The sequence below is a fragment of the Hypomesus nipponensis genome, chromosome 27, assembly GCF_054491055.1.
Source record: "Hypomesus nipponensis isolate SF chromosome 27, ASM5449105v1, whole genome shotgun sequence".
Lineage (NCBI taxonomy): Eukaryota > Metazoa > Chordata > Actinopteri > Osmeriformes > Osmeridae > Hypomesus > Hypomesus nipponensis.
In genome coordinates, this window is record NC_140387.1 from 3,077,012 (window position 1) to 3,094,059 (window position 17,048).

Sequence of the window (17,048 nt, forward strand, 5' to 3'; positions counted from 1 at the left end):
TAGGCCTGCTCTATTTTGCTGAACGCCAGTTTAGAACAAGCAATTACGCCCGTTTACAAAACCAGGAAACCTATGGTGTTACACTCTAACCAATCCCTAAAGAAACAAAGCTACAATCTCGAAGTACTTTAGTTAAGTTGGGAATGTAGATTAAGTATTCATTTAGTTATACAATAATATTCCTGGAAATTATGTTTTCTATATAATTTTAAGATATGAAAGAACTGGGGCAGTTTTTTTATTAACGGGATTTTATTAACTTAGTTGAACTAAGCCCTCATGAATGCCTAAATGTAGGATTTCATTGTTTCCTAGTCGCCAGTATTTTGTAGAGGACTCACGGGGAATTCGGCCAACTTGCTAACGTTGCCGCACTTTTCACAGTTTGGAACGATTTTACCTTTTTACATTCGATTATGGCTGTGCCAGGTATGCATCTCAAATAAATAGTTTTTTTCTCCTCATAAAATTTCCAGTAAAGTTTATTAGTGACTGCTTATTTATACGAAACATCTTGTTAGCTGACTAGCTAACTAAACTTAGCTAACAACGACGCACGTTCAGTAATTTTGTATTTCATCTTGCATCGCCAGGTCCCAACAAGGACAACATCAGAGCTGGATGCAAGAAATGTGGTTACCGTAAGTGTTTTTGAACAACTGAACATTGTATAAAAACTATTGTTATGGACGTTTACCCATATGTGATTATTTTACAATAAAGCGATAAAATAGCATGTGTGTGTGTCATATGACTTGAAAACATAATATGGATTCATTTGTCGTACTCTCATGCAACTTTCTCCCCTCTTATTCAGCTGGACACTTGACTTTTGAGTGTCGCAACTTTGTGCGCGTGGACCCCCAGAAGGACATAGTTCTGGATGTGAGCAGTACCAGCACCGAAGAGAGCGAAGAGGATGAGCCGGAAGTCGTTCGCACTGAAAAGCCGGTCCGAGGTAACCAGCCCTCTAAAGGTTATCATCCATTAATCAATTGGCTCACATTTAACCACCGCGTACATGACAGGCTTAACGTTCACTGTTGAGATATTGGGAGTTGTCATTGATTGTGTCGCCCAAACGTTATCATTGAAAGTCTTTTTTTCCCCTTCTGGACTTAATCTAGGTTCCCATGATGATTCTAGAAAAGAACGACACAAAAGAAAGAAAACTAAAGACAGTAAATCAAGAAAGAGGTATGTATATTTACAAATTGGGGTCAGGTGGCTGAGCGGTTTGGGAGTCGGGCTATTAATCAGAAGGTTGTTGGTTCGGTTCCCGGCCGTGCAAAATGACGTTGTGTCCTTGAGCAAGGCACTTCACCCTACTTGCCTCGGGGGGAATGTCCCTGTACTTACTGTAAGTCGCTCTGGATAAGAGCGTCTGATAGATGACTAAATGTAATGTAATGTAAATTGTGTAACGGAGAATACCAGTCCACTCTTCACCCGATGAACTTCACTTACTACCGCCCAGATTATTCTTTATTACGGTTTGCTCTATTTGCAGGACATATTCCTCAAGTGACGAAGAAGAGAGCAAGAAGAGAAAGAAGCACAAGAGCCACAAGAAGAAAGGCAAGAAGGAAAAGAAGGAACGTCATAAGAAGAAGCAGAAAAAGAAACATGAATCTTCCTCATCTGATAGCTCCAGTGGTTCTTCAGATACCGACTAAAAAATGAACACGTTTCTTTTTTTTCCTTCAATTTTCTTTGGTCGATTTTGAATTTGTGTGTGAATATTACCCTGATGGCATATGGTTAATAGTCATGTATTCATAAATCATTTTTACCCCATGTGTATATTGATACAAGTTAGACCCCTCTGTATTTTCCACTTTTCTGGGAAGTGGGTGTACTGCTTTTTGTTCATTTACTCTAAGTAATAAAATGTTTTATAACATTTATCACGGTGTTTCGTCTCTCCTATGATTTTCAAGTGTTTTTTTTTTTTGAACACATACACGTTTTACATAAACCAGAGACAGCAAAGCCGATTCAGATTTGACAAACCAGTTTAAAGATGGTTATTATTACTGTTTTGAACTGTAGGGGGCGAAATACGCCTTCGAGGTATTGTCCGGATCCCGCCAGTACGTGTACGGAAACAAATATTTGAGAAACAATGGCAGCCTCCACGGATAATGCGGAGCTGAAGCGAAAACTGGACGATAATGAGGGAGAAGGTGGAGATGGAGAGGAAGAAGAATGGGTTGGGCCCATGCCAGAGGAAGCCACACAGTCAAAAAAGAGAAAAGGTATGTTTTTGAGACACAGGAGCTTTTAGAAAATGAATAAAACCTCGGGTGGCTAGAGTTCGCCATGGCTGAAGTAGCTACCTAGCCTGTTGCGCTAGCCTAGCTAAGCCAATATAACTTTACGTTCTCATCGGTGATTGTGTGTGTTCATTTTTACCAGTGCTTGAATATGAACGCGTCTACCTGGATAACTTGCCGTCAGCTGCCATGTATGAACGAAGCTACATGCACAGAGACGTTATCACGCACATTGTTTGCTCCAAGTAAGTTCACAACAAGTAACAACCCATACAGCGCGTGTCCTGCCAGGGGGCGCAAGCTTTATTGCGTATAAGGAAAAACAACCAGAGAACCTTGATAAACACACCATCATGAAACGTCTGTCTCTTGACTTACTATTGTACTTCCTGTGATTGTGTCTCAGGACAGACTTCATCATCACAGCTAGTCAAGATGGCCACGTGAAGTTTTGGAAAAAGAAGGAGGATCACGGAATAGAGTTCGTCAAACACTTCCGCAGCCATCTGGGTATTTTTTTTCAATCACAGGTTGACACCCTTCACACATACACGGTGCGGTCAGGTCAATGATGTTGACTGTAAACAATCTGGTGTCTACAGGTGTCATAGAATGTATTTGTGTCAGCGCTGAGGGTGCCCTGTTCTGTTCAGTGGGCGACGACCAAGCCATGAAAGTATTCGACGTCGTCAACTTCGACATGATCAACATGCTGAAACTGGGGTACGTTTTCACGACCTACCCTTTGAGTTAGCCGAAGATTATAACCGTGTGTGTGTGTGTGTGTGTGTGTGTGTGTGTGTGCGTTGACTTCACGGTTACTGTGCCGCCACTTTAACGGCCGTGTTTACAAAACAATTTCCGTGCTCTTGTGATGCGTAGCTTCCACCCAGGGCAGTGTGAGTGGATATACAACCCGGGAGACGCCATCTCCACTGTGGCCTGCTCGGACAAGGCCACAGGGAAGATCTTCGTCTACGACGGACGAGGAGACAACGAGCGGCTCCACACCTTTGACAAGATGCACTCCTCTCCGCTGTCCCAGATCCGCCTGAACGCCAGGTTCCGAGTCATCGTCTCCGCTGACAAGGCGGGAATGGTGGAATACTGGACCGGCCTCCCAAACGAGTTCAAATTCCCACGGTATGTGGACTGGGAGTTCAAAACGGACACAGACCTGTACGAATTTGCCAAACACAAAACCTACCCCACGAGCCTGGCGTTCTCTTACGACGGCAAGAAAATGGCCACCATCGCCACCGACCGGAAAGTGAGGATTTTCCGCTTCCTGACAGGGAAACTGATGAGGGTGTTCGATGAGTCGCTTACAGTAAGTCCCCCCCCTCTCCCCCAACCCATCACTGTCTGTCTTGGAGTCAGGTGGCTGAGCGGTTTGGGAATCGGGCTAGTAATCAGAAGGTTACCGGTTCGATTCCCAGCTTTGCCAAATGACGGTTGTGTCCTTGGGCAAGGCACTTCACCTTACTTGCCTCGGGGGGGGAATGTCCCTGCGCTTACTGTAAGTCGCTCGGGATAAGAGCGTCTGCTAAATGTCTGTAATAACCCCAATTTTCGCTACTTGAGCGCCAAAATCAAAGTGTCAATCACAACCGCGTTCCGGTCAAGTGTCTTCACGACGCACGCGTTTCCACTAGATGTTCACAGAGCTTCAGCAGATGAGACAGCAGCTCCCAGACATGGAGTTTGGCCGGAGGATGGCGGTGGAGCGGGAGCTGGAGAAGGTGGATGGGATCCGACTGACCAACATCATCTTCGACGAGACGGGTCACTTTGTCCTCTACGGGACCATGCTGGGGATCAAGGTCATCAACCTGGAAACCAACAGGTACAGCGGAAAGAAGAACGATCCGGGAAAAACCCATCGCTAACCTGGCGGTTGGGTGCCGGTTTTGTCCCGTAGAAGTTTCTAGAAAAACAAAACATCCATGACTTGAAACCCATCTGGGGAAGTTTAGCGGCTAAAGGACGGGTTTGTCAACGTGAAGAGTGATTTATACCGTCGAGTCAGGATATTCTGTATACAACATACATGTGCTGTATGAACCCCCATCATGTGTGGGTTCTCTCCCGGTATCCTTAGGTGTGTGCGGATCCTGGGGAAGCTGGAGAACATCCGTGTGGTGAAGCTGAGCCTGTTCCAGGGCATCGCTAAGGCCTCCCAGGTGGCCCCCACCATCGAGATGAAGGCATCAGACAACCCCGCCCTGCAGAACAGCGACCCCGACCCCACCGTCTTCTGCACCGCCTTCAAGAAGAACCGCTTCTACATGGTGAGACGTCCCTCTGGGGGCAAACGGGCGCTTGGAACCACGATCGTCTGGCGGGGGGGGGGGGGAACCTTTTTCTGATTTTCTCTGCGGGTTGCAGTTCTCCAAACGGGAGCCGGAGGACACGAAGAGTGCCGAGTCGGACCGAGACATCTTCAACGAGAAGCCCTCCAAGGAGGAGGTGATGGCAGCCACTCAGGCGGAGGGGCCTAAGAGGGTGTCGGACAGCGCCATCATCCACACCACCATGGGAGACATCCACATCAAGCTCTTCCCCGTGGAGTACGTTTACACCACCACGGCACATGTTAAACCTGGGGGGGGGTCAGATGGCTGAGCGGTGAGGGAGTCGGGCTAGTAATCAGAAGGTTGCCGGTTTGATTCTCGTCCGTGCCAAACTACGTTGTGTCCTTGGGCAAGGCACTTCACCCTACTTGCCTCGGGGGGGGGGGCGAATGTCCATGTGCTTACTTTAAGTCGCTCTGGATAAGAGCGTCTGCTAAATGACTAAATGTAATGTAAACCTTCACAAGACAATGAGCCTGTCAGCTCGCGTTGTCTTCAAACCAACAATCATGTGTGTGAATGGAGTTCATGGTCTGGCGTTGTGTGTGTGTGTGCGCGTGGCTGACGGTGTCTTTGGTTCCTCCACACCTCAGGTGTCCCAAGACGGTGGAGAACTTCTGCGTGCACAGCAGGAACGGTTACTTCAACGGACACATCTTCCATCGAGTCATAAAAGTACAGATGCATGCAGGCCGTTTAAGTATCGCACAGGCCCTTCCTCCTTTGTGAGAAAGAGACTAATCAATTCTTGATTTATTTAGCTGTTTTTACAAGCAGTTACAGAGGGCTTCGCATATGAGTCAGGAGTGACGATGACACACGTATCGCTCTGTGAGGAATTGGGAAAAAGAGAGAGAAATGTGTCTGACTTGGAGGTCTTCTGTCTTCTTCCAGGGCTTCATGATCCAGACGGGGGACCCCACAGGAACAGGGATGGGAGGAGAAAGCATCTGGGGCGGGGAGTTTGAGGACGAGTTCCACGCCACGCTGCGTCACGACCGGCCCTACACCCTCAGCATGGCCAACGGAGGCCCCGGCACCAACGGCTCCCAGTTCTTCATCACTGTCGTTCCCACGGTGAGGAGAGGGTGTTGCTGCTGTGTGTGTGTGTGTGTGTCTGTTTTTAGGGGGGTTGAGTCAGGGATAGTTTTAAGTTTGTTTGGAGGTAGATTTTTGGGGTTACATTTGGGGGTTAGTGAAAACCTTTTTGGGGGGTTGGGGTAGGGGTTGAACTGAGTATAGATGAATGAGGATAGATGCCCAAAACTTGTTTTAGACTGAAATCTTATGATTCTTTCTAGCCCTGGTTGGATAACAAGCACACAGTCTTTGGACGGAGTACCAAAGGGATGGAGGTTGTCCAGAGGATCTCTAACGTCAAAGTCAACCCCAAAACCGACAAACCCTACGAGGACATCAGCATCATCAACATCACCGTCAAATGAGCATGCTCTGCTACCACACTGCAATGTACAAATACCTTTTTTATATCAGTAAAAGCTTGAGTTGCTCAAGAAAGCATCGATCCATCTCATTGTGTGCATCATTGACTTTACCGTTGCTTCTCAACATATTTTTTTTTACTTCACGTCTGGGGCTGTGAACAGATCGAAGACACAGCAATGATGATTGAAGTACATCACCTGCTTTTTATTTAATAGCGCCACATCATGAATGATTTACAAAAGCCATTATCAAGTCCACTTGTAACAAATGTGTAGATGTGCACGGTGCTAAATGTTTCAAAAACTCACATCAGAAATATTTTTTTCACAAATTGAGATCCTTAAGCGAGGAAAGGCTTTCACCAACACATGCGTAATTTTTTTTTAATACATAGATACAAGAAGTAAACATTACATAGCAATGAGGAAAGTTAATTCAAACCAAAGGATGGTTCTCCGATACAATAACACAGGATTTTCAGAGATGTTCATGTTCATCTACGTGTCACATGTACTGCATAGTTAATGTAACGTGTAACGATTCCTAAGCACTCCAGACAGGAGTTTGAACAGATGACTGAAGAGATGGGTGCGAGTCATTTAAAAAGGGCATTATTATTTTGCGCTAATAATTTAGAACATGATGTCATTAATAAACAGCAGACTTTTCTCTATTTGGTTTCAAATGAATGAAGGCTGAAGTGTATACATGGCGTTCTGTGTACGACGCTCCACAAAATAGGAGGCTAAATGAACGCATATTTATATACAGTTCAAACGTTTCCCACAATCAACTTCCATAACGTTATTCTCAACCAAACCCATAAATAAAATAAAACAAATATCAGTAAACTGCGATTTTTTGGGAACTTTTCAGTAAAACAAACAATCTCATCCAATGCCTCAACTTGGATGACATTTCAAGCCCAGTTGTCACACAAGGAACCAGTACCCCAAATAAACCAAATGTATTTATAGAACCCATGACATGTGACCTCACTTCCTCCTATTGCTTATAAGACACCAAGGCAGCAGAAAAGCTGCATTTTAAGATATTGGACCATTTAATTTATGAGCCAAGCTTTGTCACAGCAGAGATGTTACCACAAAAGCCTATGGGGAGAGAGAGAGAGAACCTTCACAGGTTTGTAAATGTTCTGAATCATGCTGTTATATAGGATAGATATTCATACCTTGCACAAGAATTGGATTCATCCTAAGTTACAAGCAGAGCTTGTGAGTAATATGGAAATAACGGTGTAGAGACGAGGCCAGGGCTTTAGCTACTGGTAACATCTGGACATGCTCAAAAACTGGACATTGTTGATCCATCGCCCACTTTCAAACAGAGTTAGTTGGTGAAAGACAAACAAAGTTAGACGATGATGAACTTCCCTCAAGCAGCAGGCATTGAGGTCGGGATGGGCGCGTTGTCCCGAGAGACCAGAAAACAGAGGACGCTTTGAAGCGTCCCTAACGTTAGACCTTACTTATTCGCACACCGTGTCAAGCCACGCGAACAATAAAGGGGCTGATGATGAATTCACTTGGGGTTAGAGGCATGGGGGCGTGTTGAGGGATTGGGGCGGGGTGACTTGAGAACGCGGTAGGTTGGGCCACACCGCGGTCGGCTACCGCAGACCTCTAACTCTCTCTCTCTCTCGCTTCCGTTACCGAGCACCTGCCTCCGTTACCGAGCGTGTGAAGGTCAGAGAGAAGGAGGGGGGGCTGGCGATGATGCTGGGGGTAAACAAGTCCGTGATCGGGGGAGGGAAGGGAAGGGGGGGCGAGGGAGGCAGGAAGGGAAGGGAGGAGTGCTGGAGAGGGGTGGGGGGAGGAGGAAGGGGAAGGAGCCAAGAGGCAGTGGGGGTCAGGTCTAAGCCACGTCCAGGACCCCTGCAGCCACCAGCTGCCTGGAGAGCCAGTCCAGGCCCTCGTGGAGGCCCGCCCCGCTGCGAGCGTCACAGCCCTGCACGTGCCAGCTCCGCCCGCAGCACAGCTTGTGTAAGCTCAGCAGCTCTGTCATCTCCTCCACAGACACCGCCCCCGGTACGTCCTGCACACAGGGCGGAAGCAAGGGGCTCGTCGATCAGGACAGCGGGAACACATGAGGGTCAGATGGCTGAGCGGTTAGGGAGTCGGGCTATTAATCAGAAGGTTGTTAGTTCGATTCCCCTGCCCGTGACAAATGATGTTGTGTCCTTGGGAAAGGCACTTCACCCTACTTGCCTCGGGGGGGAAATGTCCCTGTACTTACTGTAAGTCACTTTGGATAAGAGCGTCTGCTAAATGACTAAATGTAAACACAGGTGCGGACATCCCAACCTGCAAAAGCCTCCCTCCCCTGTACCTGCTTGTTGGCGAAGATGAGCAGCAGGGCGTCTCGCAACTCCTTCTCCGTCAGCAGCTTGGCCAGCTCGCTGTGGGCCTCCATCAGCCTGTCTCTGTGGCAACTGTCAATCACAAACACCACCGCTGCACAGGGAGGAACAGGGGGGGGTTAGGTGCCCATTCCATCACTACATCATCACTACATCATCACTACATCATGGAGTTCCTGTATCATTAAGTATGGAGTGCTGGTTGGTGTAAATGCACAGTTGGAGTGTACCTTGCGTGTTCAAGTAATAGTGCTTCCACAGAGGGCGGAGCTTATGCTTGCCACCCACGTCCCAAATGGTGAACTTGAGATTCTTGTACTCCACGGTCTCCACGTTAAAGCCTGAGAGCGCGGCAAAACCACACGCGTCAGGACAGGTGTACTGGGACACAGCCGTGGAGAAAAGAGTGGGGGGGTAGCGGGTAGGAACGGTACCTATGGTTGGGATGGGCTGCATGAACTCGTCCTGTTTCAGCTTGAAGAGGATGGTGGTCTTCCCCGCTCCGTCCAGCCCCAGAGTCACCACCCGGATCTCCATCTTTGGACCGATGTGAACCCGGTTGTCCTGAGGAGCGGAGTTCAAAATAAAATCACACACAAAAAAAAAAAAACACCAGCGTGACATTGTTATTACCCGTGAGGTCGGGGGTGAGGTCAGGGGAAGTGTGGGCGGCGTGGTCACCTTGGTGAAGGTGACGGGGATGCCTGCGTCCAGCTGGATGTGGTCTGCCAGCTCAGTGAACTGCTGCTGCTGCTTCTGCAGGGTCTCCAGCAGCCGGTTGATCTCCTGCTTGGCCTGCACCACCCGGCAGTCATCCTACAACCACAAGGGGGGGAGGGGGGGAAAAAAGTGACCTTTGACCCCTCTCAACCAACAGACAGCAGCAGCATCACACCTCCAACAGCACCACCACACCTCCTGCGCCTGTACACCCCCCTCTTCCTTCCCCCCCTCCTCCTTTACCCACCCATGTCCCCACCCTCCCTCTCCTCCTCCCTCCCCAATCCCCACCCTCCCTCCTCCCCTCCCTCCTCCCCTCCCACCTGCTGGAGGGTCTTCTCGCAGTGCAGGCAGGCGGTGGAGACCTGCGACAGCAGGATGGTCATGTCCTCCTGCTGCTGCCGGAGCCAGATGAGGCGCTCGCGGACGTGGGCGTCCACCACGCTCAGCGCCATCTCCTCCTGCCGGCACAGCGTCTCGTGGAGGTCGGCGAAGTAGGCGCGCACGCAGGAGCGGGCGCTCTCCGCCGTGCCCGGGACCTGAGGGGTCAGCGGGGGGGGACGGGGGGGGGGGAGGGCGGGGGTTTATAGGCGCTGTCGCAACCACGGCCGGCCGGTTCTTTGGCATGGATCATCCTCTTTAAATAGTTTGGGTGTTCTGTGTTTGTACGGAAGTTTGAAAGTGTAACGTTGAGAAAATGTTTCGTTTGGTCTTTTCATTTCGAAGTATTCTTGCTATAATATTTCTATTTTCATATTTGTCAGACCATTTGTCAGACTTTTGCACAGTACTGTTATGCAAATATGTACACGTGTGAGTCAGTTTATTCGTTTGAAGAGATACGCATTTCATTTGCGACGACCACACTGTGCTGCTCTTACATGTTCGGTGTGGGCCATGCCGACCCCGTCCTCGACGATCTGCTCCCCTCCTTCGATCTGCTGCACGATGCCCACCAGCTTGCGGGAGTAGTCGGACACCTCCTCGGTGAAGCTGCGGATGCAGTGGGCCATGTCCAGGATGGACGCACGGATCTGATTGGCCTCCGCTTCCAGTACGGCGTGCTGAAAGAGGAACAGGATCAGAATAGGTGTTAAAATCGACCAGGAATTTACTTTGGCAGGAAGGTGTATATACAATCAACATGCAGGAATCTTACCTTAAATATGTGGTCTACCTATACTTAAATGTGCAAAAGGATGGAGTCACTCGCAAATATAAAACTGAAATATGGAACCGAGTAGGGAATTTGGAGACTCAAACTGTGTATGTTTGTCTGTGTGTATCGATCCTTTGGTTGGGATGCTTGCTCAGCTGCCTCATAGCAATTTTAGAGCTCTTTTACCATAGTTTTTATTATTTACAATATACTTATGTCCCTGGTGTTTGTCCTCTCCTACCTTATGTCCCTGGTGCTTTCCGTACTCCTTGCACACACAGCACATGAGCGGGCCCGGCTGGCAGGCGTCCTCCAGGCAGACGAACTCGATGGCGTGGACCTGGTGCTGGGTGCACAGGGTCTTCTCGTGCGGTTTGTCCGCCAGGGGCACTCTGCGATGCTTGGCCAGGGTGCGGGTGGAGTGGGTGAGCTGGGAGCAGTCAGCGCACAGGTGGGTGGCGCAGACCGTGCAGTACATGGAGGCAGTGTGGCTCTCATCCTCGTCACAGCGGATTATACACTGGGGGGGAGGAGAGTAGGGAGAGGGGGGGAAGAGAGTAGGGAGAGGGGGGAGGAGAGTAGGGAGAGGGGGGAGGAGAGTAGGGAGAGGGGGGGAGGAGAGTAGGTAGAGGGGGGGAGGAGAGTAGGTAGAGGGGGGGAGGAGAGTAGGGAGAGGGGGGAGGAGAGTAGGGACAGGGGGGGAGGAGAGTAGGTAGAGGGGGGGAAGAGAGTAGGGAGAGGGGGGAAGGAGAGTAGGGAGAGGGGGGAGGAGAGTAGGGAGAGGGGGGGAGGAGAGTAGGGAGAGGGGGGAGGAGAGTAGGGAAAGGGGGAGAGGAGAGTAGGGAGAGGGGGGGGAGGAGAGTAGGGAGAGGGGGGGAGGAGAGTAGGTAGAGGGGGGAGGAGAGTAGGGAGAGGGGGGGAAGGAGAGTAGGGAGAGGGGGGGAGGAGAGTAGGGAGAGGGGGGGAGGAGAGTAGGGAGAGGGGGGAGGAGAGTAGGTGAGGAGGGGGGAGGAGAGTAGGGAGAGGGGGGAAGGAGAGTAGGGAGAGGGGGGGAGGAGAGTAGGGAGAGGGGGGAGGAGAGTAGGTAGAGGGGGGGGGAGGAGAGTAGGGAGAGGGGGGAAGGAGAGTAGGGAGAGGGGGGGAAGGAGAGTAGGGAGAGGGGGGAGAGGGGGGAGGAGAGTAGGGAGAGGGGGGAGGAGAGTAGGGAGAGGGGGGGGAGGAGAGTAGGGAGAGGGGGGGAGGAGAGTAGGGAGAGGGGGGAAGGAGAGTAGGGAGAGGGGGGAGGAGAGTAGGGAGAGGGGGGAGGAGAGTAGGTAGAGGGGGGGAGGAGAGTAGGGAGAGGGGGGAAGGAGAGTAGGGAGAGGGGGGAGAGGGGGGAGGAGAGTAGGGAGAGGGGGGGAGGAGAGTAGGGAGAGGGGGGAGGAGAGTAGGGAGAGGGGGGGGAGGAGAGTAGGGAGAGGGGGGGGAGGAGAGTAGGGAGAGGGGGGGGGAGGAGAGTAGGGAGAGGGGGGGAAGGAGAGTAGGGAGAGGGGGGGAGGAGAGTAGGGAGAGGGGGGGGAGGAGAGTAGGGAGAGGGGGGGGGAGGAGAGTAGGGAGAGGGGGGGAAGGAGAGTAGGGAGAGGGGGGGAGGAGAGTAGGGACAGGGGGGGAAGGAGAGTAGGGACAGGGGGGGGAAGGAGAGTAGGGACAGGGGGGGGAAGGAGAGTAGGGAGAGGGGGGGGAAGAGTAGGGAGAGGGGGGGGGAGAGTAGGGAGAGGGGGGGGGAGAGTAGAGAGAGGGGGGGGAAGAGAGTAGGGAGAGGGGGGAGGAGAGAGTAGGGAGAGGGGGGGAGGAGAGTAGAGAGAGGGGGAGAAAAAAAAAAAAGAACATGAGGGAAAATTCTTCCACAATCTGGTCCACAATGAAATCTTAAGGCTTGTATAATAGAGATAAATGGGCGGTGAAGTGATATTGATGTTTTAAGTGTTATTTGTGCGATTCTGCAACTTTGCGTTGTACCTCTCCCATGCCTTTCAGCGCATCCTCTGCCATGCCAGACTGGTTGGATGCCCCATTCTGCAGCCTCTCCAACAGCTCCAACAGGGCAAAGTTCTTCTTCAACCCCCACACTCCTGAGTCTCCTATAAGACACATTATTTAAACTTGGCATCCATTATTAACTTTTAAAGCAGGCTAAGCTGTGATATTGTTTGGTGCTAGCCCATTTTTATAACGTCGTACTAACCCAGTTCAGTGACTTGTCGGTCAAATGGGCAACGAACTGCCCTGCCATGCAGCGGAAGCCGCGTTAGACAGTCGTGGCAAACGGTGTGACCACACAGCAGCAGACGGGGAACCTTGTCCCCTTGGAGAGAGAATACATCCTCACACACTCCACACTCAAGCACCTAAAAAAGATTGACGAATGAAAGAGAGGTGACGCTTAACTGAACGTCAGTATGTATTCATAGAAGTTTGCCTGCTACTCTGGTAAATGAATGCACATTTGTCCAATTAGTTATAATAGTTAGTTACGGTTAAAACATAAGACATGACCTGGCCAGAGTGTAGATTAGATAAGAGCTAGCACTACCAATTACTGTGGTTGACTACATCAACTGCTACTATGCCGGTTGACAAGCGAAGCTGGCTACGTGTGCTAGGTTACGGGGCGGCTAGCCTAGCCAGCTTGATTGTAAGAGCGCTGCTTGCTTAGTAACAATCCGACCACGGCAACAAACCCATGTCCAGCTTTTGTTCTATAAATGCTTTGAAAAACGAGAAATGTTGCATTGAACTAGAACTGCGTTACGGTACGCATACAGACGTGACAAGCTAGCTTGCAAGGCCGTGTTTTTCTCTGCACTGACAGTAGCTTAATCTACACGCCCAAGCACCAGACCTGCAGTGTGAAGTTGCCTGCGTTGCCCCAGCATCATTGCTAGGCTAGCTAAGCTAGCCACGAAGAGAACTGGCACAGGTCCGAAAGCCTTGTTACAGCTTTACTGCAAATTAAGCATCCTGGACAGTTAAGCTTAGCGCATCTTTAGTTACTTTTGCACCAACCTTTACTGTGTTTCCAGTTGCTCCCTTTCCATGGCGAACGCAAGTTTCCATCGTCGTTGCTGTGCCCTGCTTGTTTATGCCCACCGCGGCCATCCTTCGACTAGACCATTTCTGCCTGGTCGATCAGTGAATCAAGCAATCGTGCAACTGTTCTAGCGATGGTTGTGAATATACAAATGCACGATACACGTATATTATAATCGAAAACCAAAGTTATCATCGATGTATCAAAACATATTCAAAACGTATTGTGTTACATTGTAACTGCAGCCCTTGAAATCAAATTGGTAACCCTCCGTAGAAACTTGGAAGAGTCCGTCAGTTGTTTCCTTGTTCACAGCAGAAATTCGTATTCTAGGGGGTTTTAATGATAATAACGCAGGACATGATAGTTGGCCGTTTTTTCCCTAATGCATTGATATGAAAGGATGCACCGCTTTTCATAGATATATTTCGACAACTGAAAAGCTTAATACTTTGTGCTTGACTTTGTATCTTCCAGTGCGTCACCGCAATACAGCCAGGGCATGACGTGATTATTGTGCGTCTGATTTGAAAGTGTTGTAGTAACAAACTCTACTAAACACATCTCTCTCCAAGTATATCCGTTGGACATTTAGGTAAGGAGCAACAATCTAGGTAAATTATTAGATCATGCTATTCTAAATCGTTATTTCCAATGTTCTAACGAGGCCCTTAATCATATCAATGCGAAAATGGCTGCATGATGATGTTGTTGGATGTTTATGATCTAGCTTGGCTTGCTAACCGTCGCAACCCTTTTCCATCTTCTACCTCAGACCTAGAAAGACAACACCGTAGTGCGAGATGTCTCTCTCGCAGCAGTCTGGCACGCTTCCCTCAGCCCCGGACTCCCCTGCTTTGGGAGTCACAGTTAGCGGAAACGTCCAGAAGTATGCCATTAAAAAGAAGAAGATTCTCAACGCGGAGGAGAGTGAGCTGTTTGAGCTGACACAGGCTGCAGGCATCTCCATTGATCAAGAAGTCTTCAAGTACGTGAACGCAAAATAAAAAGAGATATCGATAACTAATTAAATGTGACATGCAGGTCGGATAACATCCGACAACATCACCAAACTGCCTTTCCCTCGCCTGTAGGATCATTGTAGACCTCTTGAAGATGAACGTTGCTCCTCAAGCCGTCTTCCAGACGCTGAAGGCCATGTGCGCAGGTCAGAGGGTAGCTGATATCTCACTAGGAGACTCCTCCACCGCTTCTCACACGAACACCACCAACACCGCAGCTCCGTCAGAACCCAGAGGTCAGTGTCTCGATCTCTCTCGATACGCGCACACGCACACGCACGCACCATACTAACTGGTGTCTGGATCAGAGCATAAGTCTCTCTCTTACTCTGTTTTACTCTCACTCACACACATACACACACACACACACACACACACACATACTAACTGGTTTCTGGATCAGAGCATATGTCTCTCTCCACACACACACACTAACCCGTGTTTAGATAAGAGTACCTTTTCTTTACGCATGCACTCATACACACACACTCTAGGTAAAGTAAGATACCTCTTAATGCATCTCTGCTTTAAATCTTAACCTATACTCTTCTTGTCTTGCAGCCCCTCTATAGCCATACCCTCAATAGCCATAGCTATACCCTCCATAGCTATACCCTCCATAGCTATATCTATATTGCCTAATACAGTCCTGCTTCTGTTGTACCTCCCTCACTGACCTACTGGCATGCCCCCCCCCCCCCCCCCCCCTCCCACCCATAAGCTCACGTCACTGTCAAGTGACTGAAAATCAATGGGAGGAAAAAGGAGTATAGGAAATAAATATTGAAAACAAATATATACATTCAATGTCCAACTCCTCCGACTTCACACTTCCGTTAGCTCTCTAATTCTTGTCTTACTCCTTTCTCTATATGTTTGTTTTGTCTACACAACGTGGCCTGTGCACGGCCACGATGTGTATGGTGTGTGTGTGTGTATGCTTTGTGTGTGTGTATGCTGTGTGTGTGTATCTACTGTTCCATGGTTTGTTTCCTGAAGAAGATGACACTGTAGTGTCAGTCAAGAGCACTAAGCCCCCGGCTCCTCCCCCCTCCAGCTCGGGCCCCCGAGCCTCCAGAGGCAACACTAAGATCGGGGTCCACGGCCCCCAAGACGCTAGCTCCTCACACCCTCAAGGTCCCCCCTCCGCGCTGCCTCTGTGTTCGCTAGCCATCGATCGATTGCTTCTGTCTGTCTGTCTGCCCAGCCACACTCTCAAGTCTGCTGTGTGTGTGTGTGTGTGTGTGTGTGTGTTTATGTATGTAAGAGAGAAAGAACATTCTGCATTCCTGCATTCCGGTTGTTTGGTTCGGATTGAAATTGATCGCAGTCATCCACCGCCTTCGGTCATTAGAAACTAGAAAGTCTGAATAGAGTTTGTTGTCGTTTGTCATTGTGCTTCAGTGACTCATTTTGCCTTGTCAATGTGAAGGAGGTAAGAGTGCATGGCATGCTGTAGAATCATTTGGATTCGTCCAAGAGAGAAACATCTCACATTCCAACCATTTTATCATCTTTTAATTGCTCAAGGCTCCTCTGCATGGTTCTATCCTACTCTGAGTTCAACCAGTAATTAAAATTTAAAAATAAATCTGTCATTTTCTCCCTCTCTCTGTTTCTCTCTTGCTCTCTCTCTCTCCTCCTTCCTGTCTCCTACTTACGACTCATCGAATGCTGATTGGTTGTGTCCTCAGTGCGCAGCAAAGTAGGCGTGGCTCATGGTGACAAGACCAGCAGGGACAGAGAGGGTTCCAGCCAGCGGTTGCAACGACAGGCCAGCGCCACCAGGGGGCAGAAGACCACAAAGAGTTCAGCCAGCAGCAGCTCCTCCTCACAGATGACCTCCAACTAGCCCACAGGAGAATCCCTCTCTCTCACTTTGAGGTCACCTCCGGCTAACCCAGAGCTTCCCACACGCTGACCTCTGACCTTTATGTCCATACTGGGTTGAGTCTCTCAAAACATCCAATAAACTCTTACTGCTGGATGGAGTTTTTGAGAGTGAGACTGTTGAAGTTTCGCTAATGATCGCGCAGAGTGGAGTGGGTGACAAAAATACTAGAACATTCCCGAATAACATTTGGGGTCTGTTCGGTATGAAAACGATTCACGTTGTAGGTTGTGTTTTGGGGGGGATTTAATGCTGTGCTTCTGCCTGCATCTATTGCCAATGTTTTGTATTTGCTTGTACGGTTATTGTTTATCATTTGGACTAAATGGACATTGAATACATTGTAAGTGTAATGGAATAGCCTTCATTGTGGGGAACCAACTGTTTCTATACTGTTATATTCAATGAGGACACAATAAAATGTTACTCTTTTGATAAAAGTGTACAAGAAATGTGCCATTTATTTACAATTTGATCTGCTATAAAGTCTTAAAGCTATTGTGCCAGCTGCGTATTATACTAAGAAGAAAAACCAGAGTCAATAGGAAACGTTCCAGGTAACATTCCAGCTTTCAGTCTTGACGCCACTTTTAAAGAGAAGGTCTGACAAAGCCAAATATATATAAGGTCTGACAAAGCCAAACGTTCTCAACTCTCTTGTCGAGCGTTCAAATCACTGCACAGCCGTTTGGAACACATCTTGATTGTCTTGGCATCTAATTCCGTTCCC

At 49.1% G+C, this 17,048-nt stretch overlaps 4 protein-coding genes across 9 annotated transcripts; 3 read left to right on the plus strand and 1 right to left on the minus strand.

Annotated features, from left to right (window-relative positions):
- The first annotated feature begins 140 nt into the window (after positions 1 to 140).
- On the plus strand, positions 141 to 1,907 carry srek1ip1 (SREK1-interacting protein 1). 2 transcript variants are annotated; one of them, XM_084693733.1, is made up of 5 exons: positions 141 to 429; positions 594 to 641; positions 818 to 976; positions 1,128 to 1,197; positions 1,511 to 1,907. In XM_084693733.1, exons 1-5 carry the CDS (start codon positions 417 to 419, stop codon positions 1,674 to 1,676), a joined length of 456 nt encoding a protein of 151 aa, XP_084549859.1. In that variant the 5' UTR covers positions 141 to 416; the 3' UTR covers positions 1,677 to 1,907. The 2 variants fall into 2 exon arrangements, with proteins under 2 accessions (XP_084549859.1, XP_084549860.1); XM_084693734.1 differs by having other exon boundaries at positions 150 to 429; positions 818 to 958.
- A 190-nt stretch (positions 1,908 to 2,097) lies between these two features.
- ppwd1 (peptidylprolyl isomerase domain and WD repeat containing 1) lies at positions 2,098 to 6,155 on the plus strand. The gene is made up of 11 exons (XM_084693365.1): positions 2,098 to 2,258; positions 2,419 to 2,521; positions 2,683 to 2,786; positions 2,879 to 2,999; positions 3,159 to 3,606; positions 3,932 to 4,122; positions 4,378 to 4,567; positions 4,665 to 4,846; positions 5,224 to 5,305; positions 5,525 to 5,707; positions 5,932 to 6,155. The coding sequence occupies exons 1-11, from the start codon at positions 2,126 to 2,128 to the stop codon at positions 6,073 to 6,075; spliced, it is 1,881 nt and encodes a 626-aa protein (XP_084549491.1). The 5' UTR covers positions 2,098 to 2,125; the 3' UTR covers positions 6,076 to 6,155.
- Positions 6,156 to 6,253: 98 nt separating this feature from the next.
- trim23 (tripartite motif containing 23) lies at positions 6,254 to 13,636 on the minus strand. Of its 2 annotated transcripts, XM_084693366.1 has the most exons (11): positions 13,381 to 13,636; positions 12,560 to 12,722; positions 12,334 to 12,455; positions 10,577 to 10,855; positions 10,058 to 10,240; positions 9,500 to 9,715; positions 9,138 to 9,272; positions 8,891 to 9,020; positions 8,687 to 8,797; positions 8,426 to 8,550; positions 6,254 to 8,131 (listed from the first exon to the last, which is right to left on the minus strand). In XM_084693366.1, the coding sequence occupies exons 1-11, from the start codon at positions 13,471 to 13,473 to the stop codon at positions 7,952 to 7,954; spliced, it is 1,737 nt and encodes a 578-aa protein (XP_084549492.1). In that variant the 5' UTR covers positions 13,474 to 13,636; the 3' UTR covers positions 6,254 to 7,951. The 2 variants fall into 2 exon arrangements, with proteins under 2 accessions (XP_084549492.1, XP_084549493.1); XM_084693367.1 differs by lacking the exons at positions 12,334 to 12,455; positions 12,560 to 12,722; positions 13,381 to 13,636 and having other exon boundaries at positions 10,577 to 10,660; positions 10,732 to 10,851.
- mzt2b (mitotic spindle organizing protein 2B) lies at positions 12,786 to 16,788 on the plus strand. Of its 4 annotated transcripts, XM_084693368.1 has the most exons (6): positions 12,786 to 12,804; positions 13,883 to 14,000; positions 14,181 to 14,393; positions 14,500 to 14,663; positions 15,427 to 15,564; positions 16,122 to 16,788. In XM_084693368.1, the coding sequence occupies exons 3-6, from the start codon at positions 14,209 to 14,211 to the stop codon at positions 16,277 to 16,279; spliced, it is 645 nt and encodes a 214-aa protein (XP_084549494.1). In that variant the 5' UTR covers positions 12,786 to 12,804; positions 13,883 to 14,000; positions 14,181 to 14,208; the 3' UTR covers positions 16,280 to 16,788. The 4 variants fall into 4 exon arrangements, with proteins under 4 accessions (XP_084549494.1, XP_084549495.1, XP_084549496.1 ...); XM_084693369.1 differs by lacking the exon at positions 12,786 to 12,804 and having other exon boundaries at positions 13,752 to 14,019; XM_084693370.1 differs by lacking the exon at positions 12,786 to 12,804 and having other exon boundaries at positions 13,836 to 14,000; positions 15,430 to 15,564.
- The last annotated feature ends 260 nt before the right edge of the window (positions 16,789 to 17,048 follow it).

Excerpts from the sequence above, each read along its gene's own strand:
- srek1ip1 (XM_084693733.1), top strand. Across the intron at positions 642-817 it reads ATGCAAGAAATGTGGTTACC|CTGGACACTTGACTTTTGAG; the intron begins GTAAGTGTTTTT and ends CCTCTTATTCAG. Across the intron at positions 977-1,127 it reads AGGTAACCAGCCCTCTAAAG|GTTCCCATGATGATTCTAGA; the intron begins GTTATCATCCAT and ends GACTTAATCTAG.
- ppwd1 (XM_084693365.1), top strand. The coding sequence starts at position 2,126 with ATGGCAGCCTCCACGGATAATGCGGAGCTGAAGCGAAAACTGGACGAT. Across the intron at positions 2,259-2,418 it reads ACAGTCAAAAAAGAGAAAAG|TGCTTGAATATGAACGCGTC; the intron begins GTATGTTTTTGA and ends CATTTTTACCAG. Across the intron at positions 5,708-5,931 it reads TCATCACTGTCGTTCCCACG|CCCTGGTTGGATAACAAGCA; the intron begins GTGAGGAGAGGG and ends GATTCTTTCTAG.
- trim23 (XM_084693366.1), bottom strand. The coding sequence starts at position 13,473 with ATGGCCGCGGTGGGCATAAACAAGCAGGGCACAGCAACGACGATGGAA. Across the intron at positions 9,021-9,137 it reads TCCCCGTCACCTTCACCAAG|GACAACCGGGTTCACATCGG; the intron begins GTGACCACGCCG and ends TCCGCTCCTCAG. Across the intron at positions 8,132-8,425 it reads TCATCTTCGCCAACAAGCAG|GACGTACCGGGGGCGGTGTC; the intron begins GTACAGGGGAGG and ends CCCTGTGTGCAG.
- mzt2b (XM_084693368.1), top strand. The coding sequence starts at position 14,209 with ATGTCTCTCTCGCAGCAGTCTGGCACGCTTCCCTCAGCCCCGGACTCC. Across the intron at positions 14,394-14,499 it reads ATTGATCAAGAAGTCTTCAA|GATCATTGTAGACCTCTTGA; the intron begins GTACGTGAACGC and ends CCTCGCCTGTAG. Across the intron at positions 14,664-15,426 it reads AGCTCCGTCAGAACCCAGAG|AAGATGACACTGTAGTGTCA; the intron begins GTCAGTGTCTCG and ends TGTTTCCTGAAG.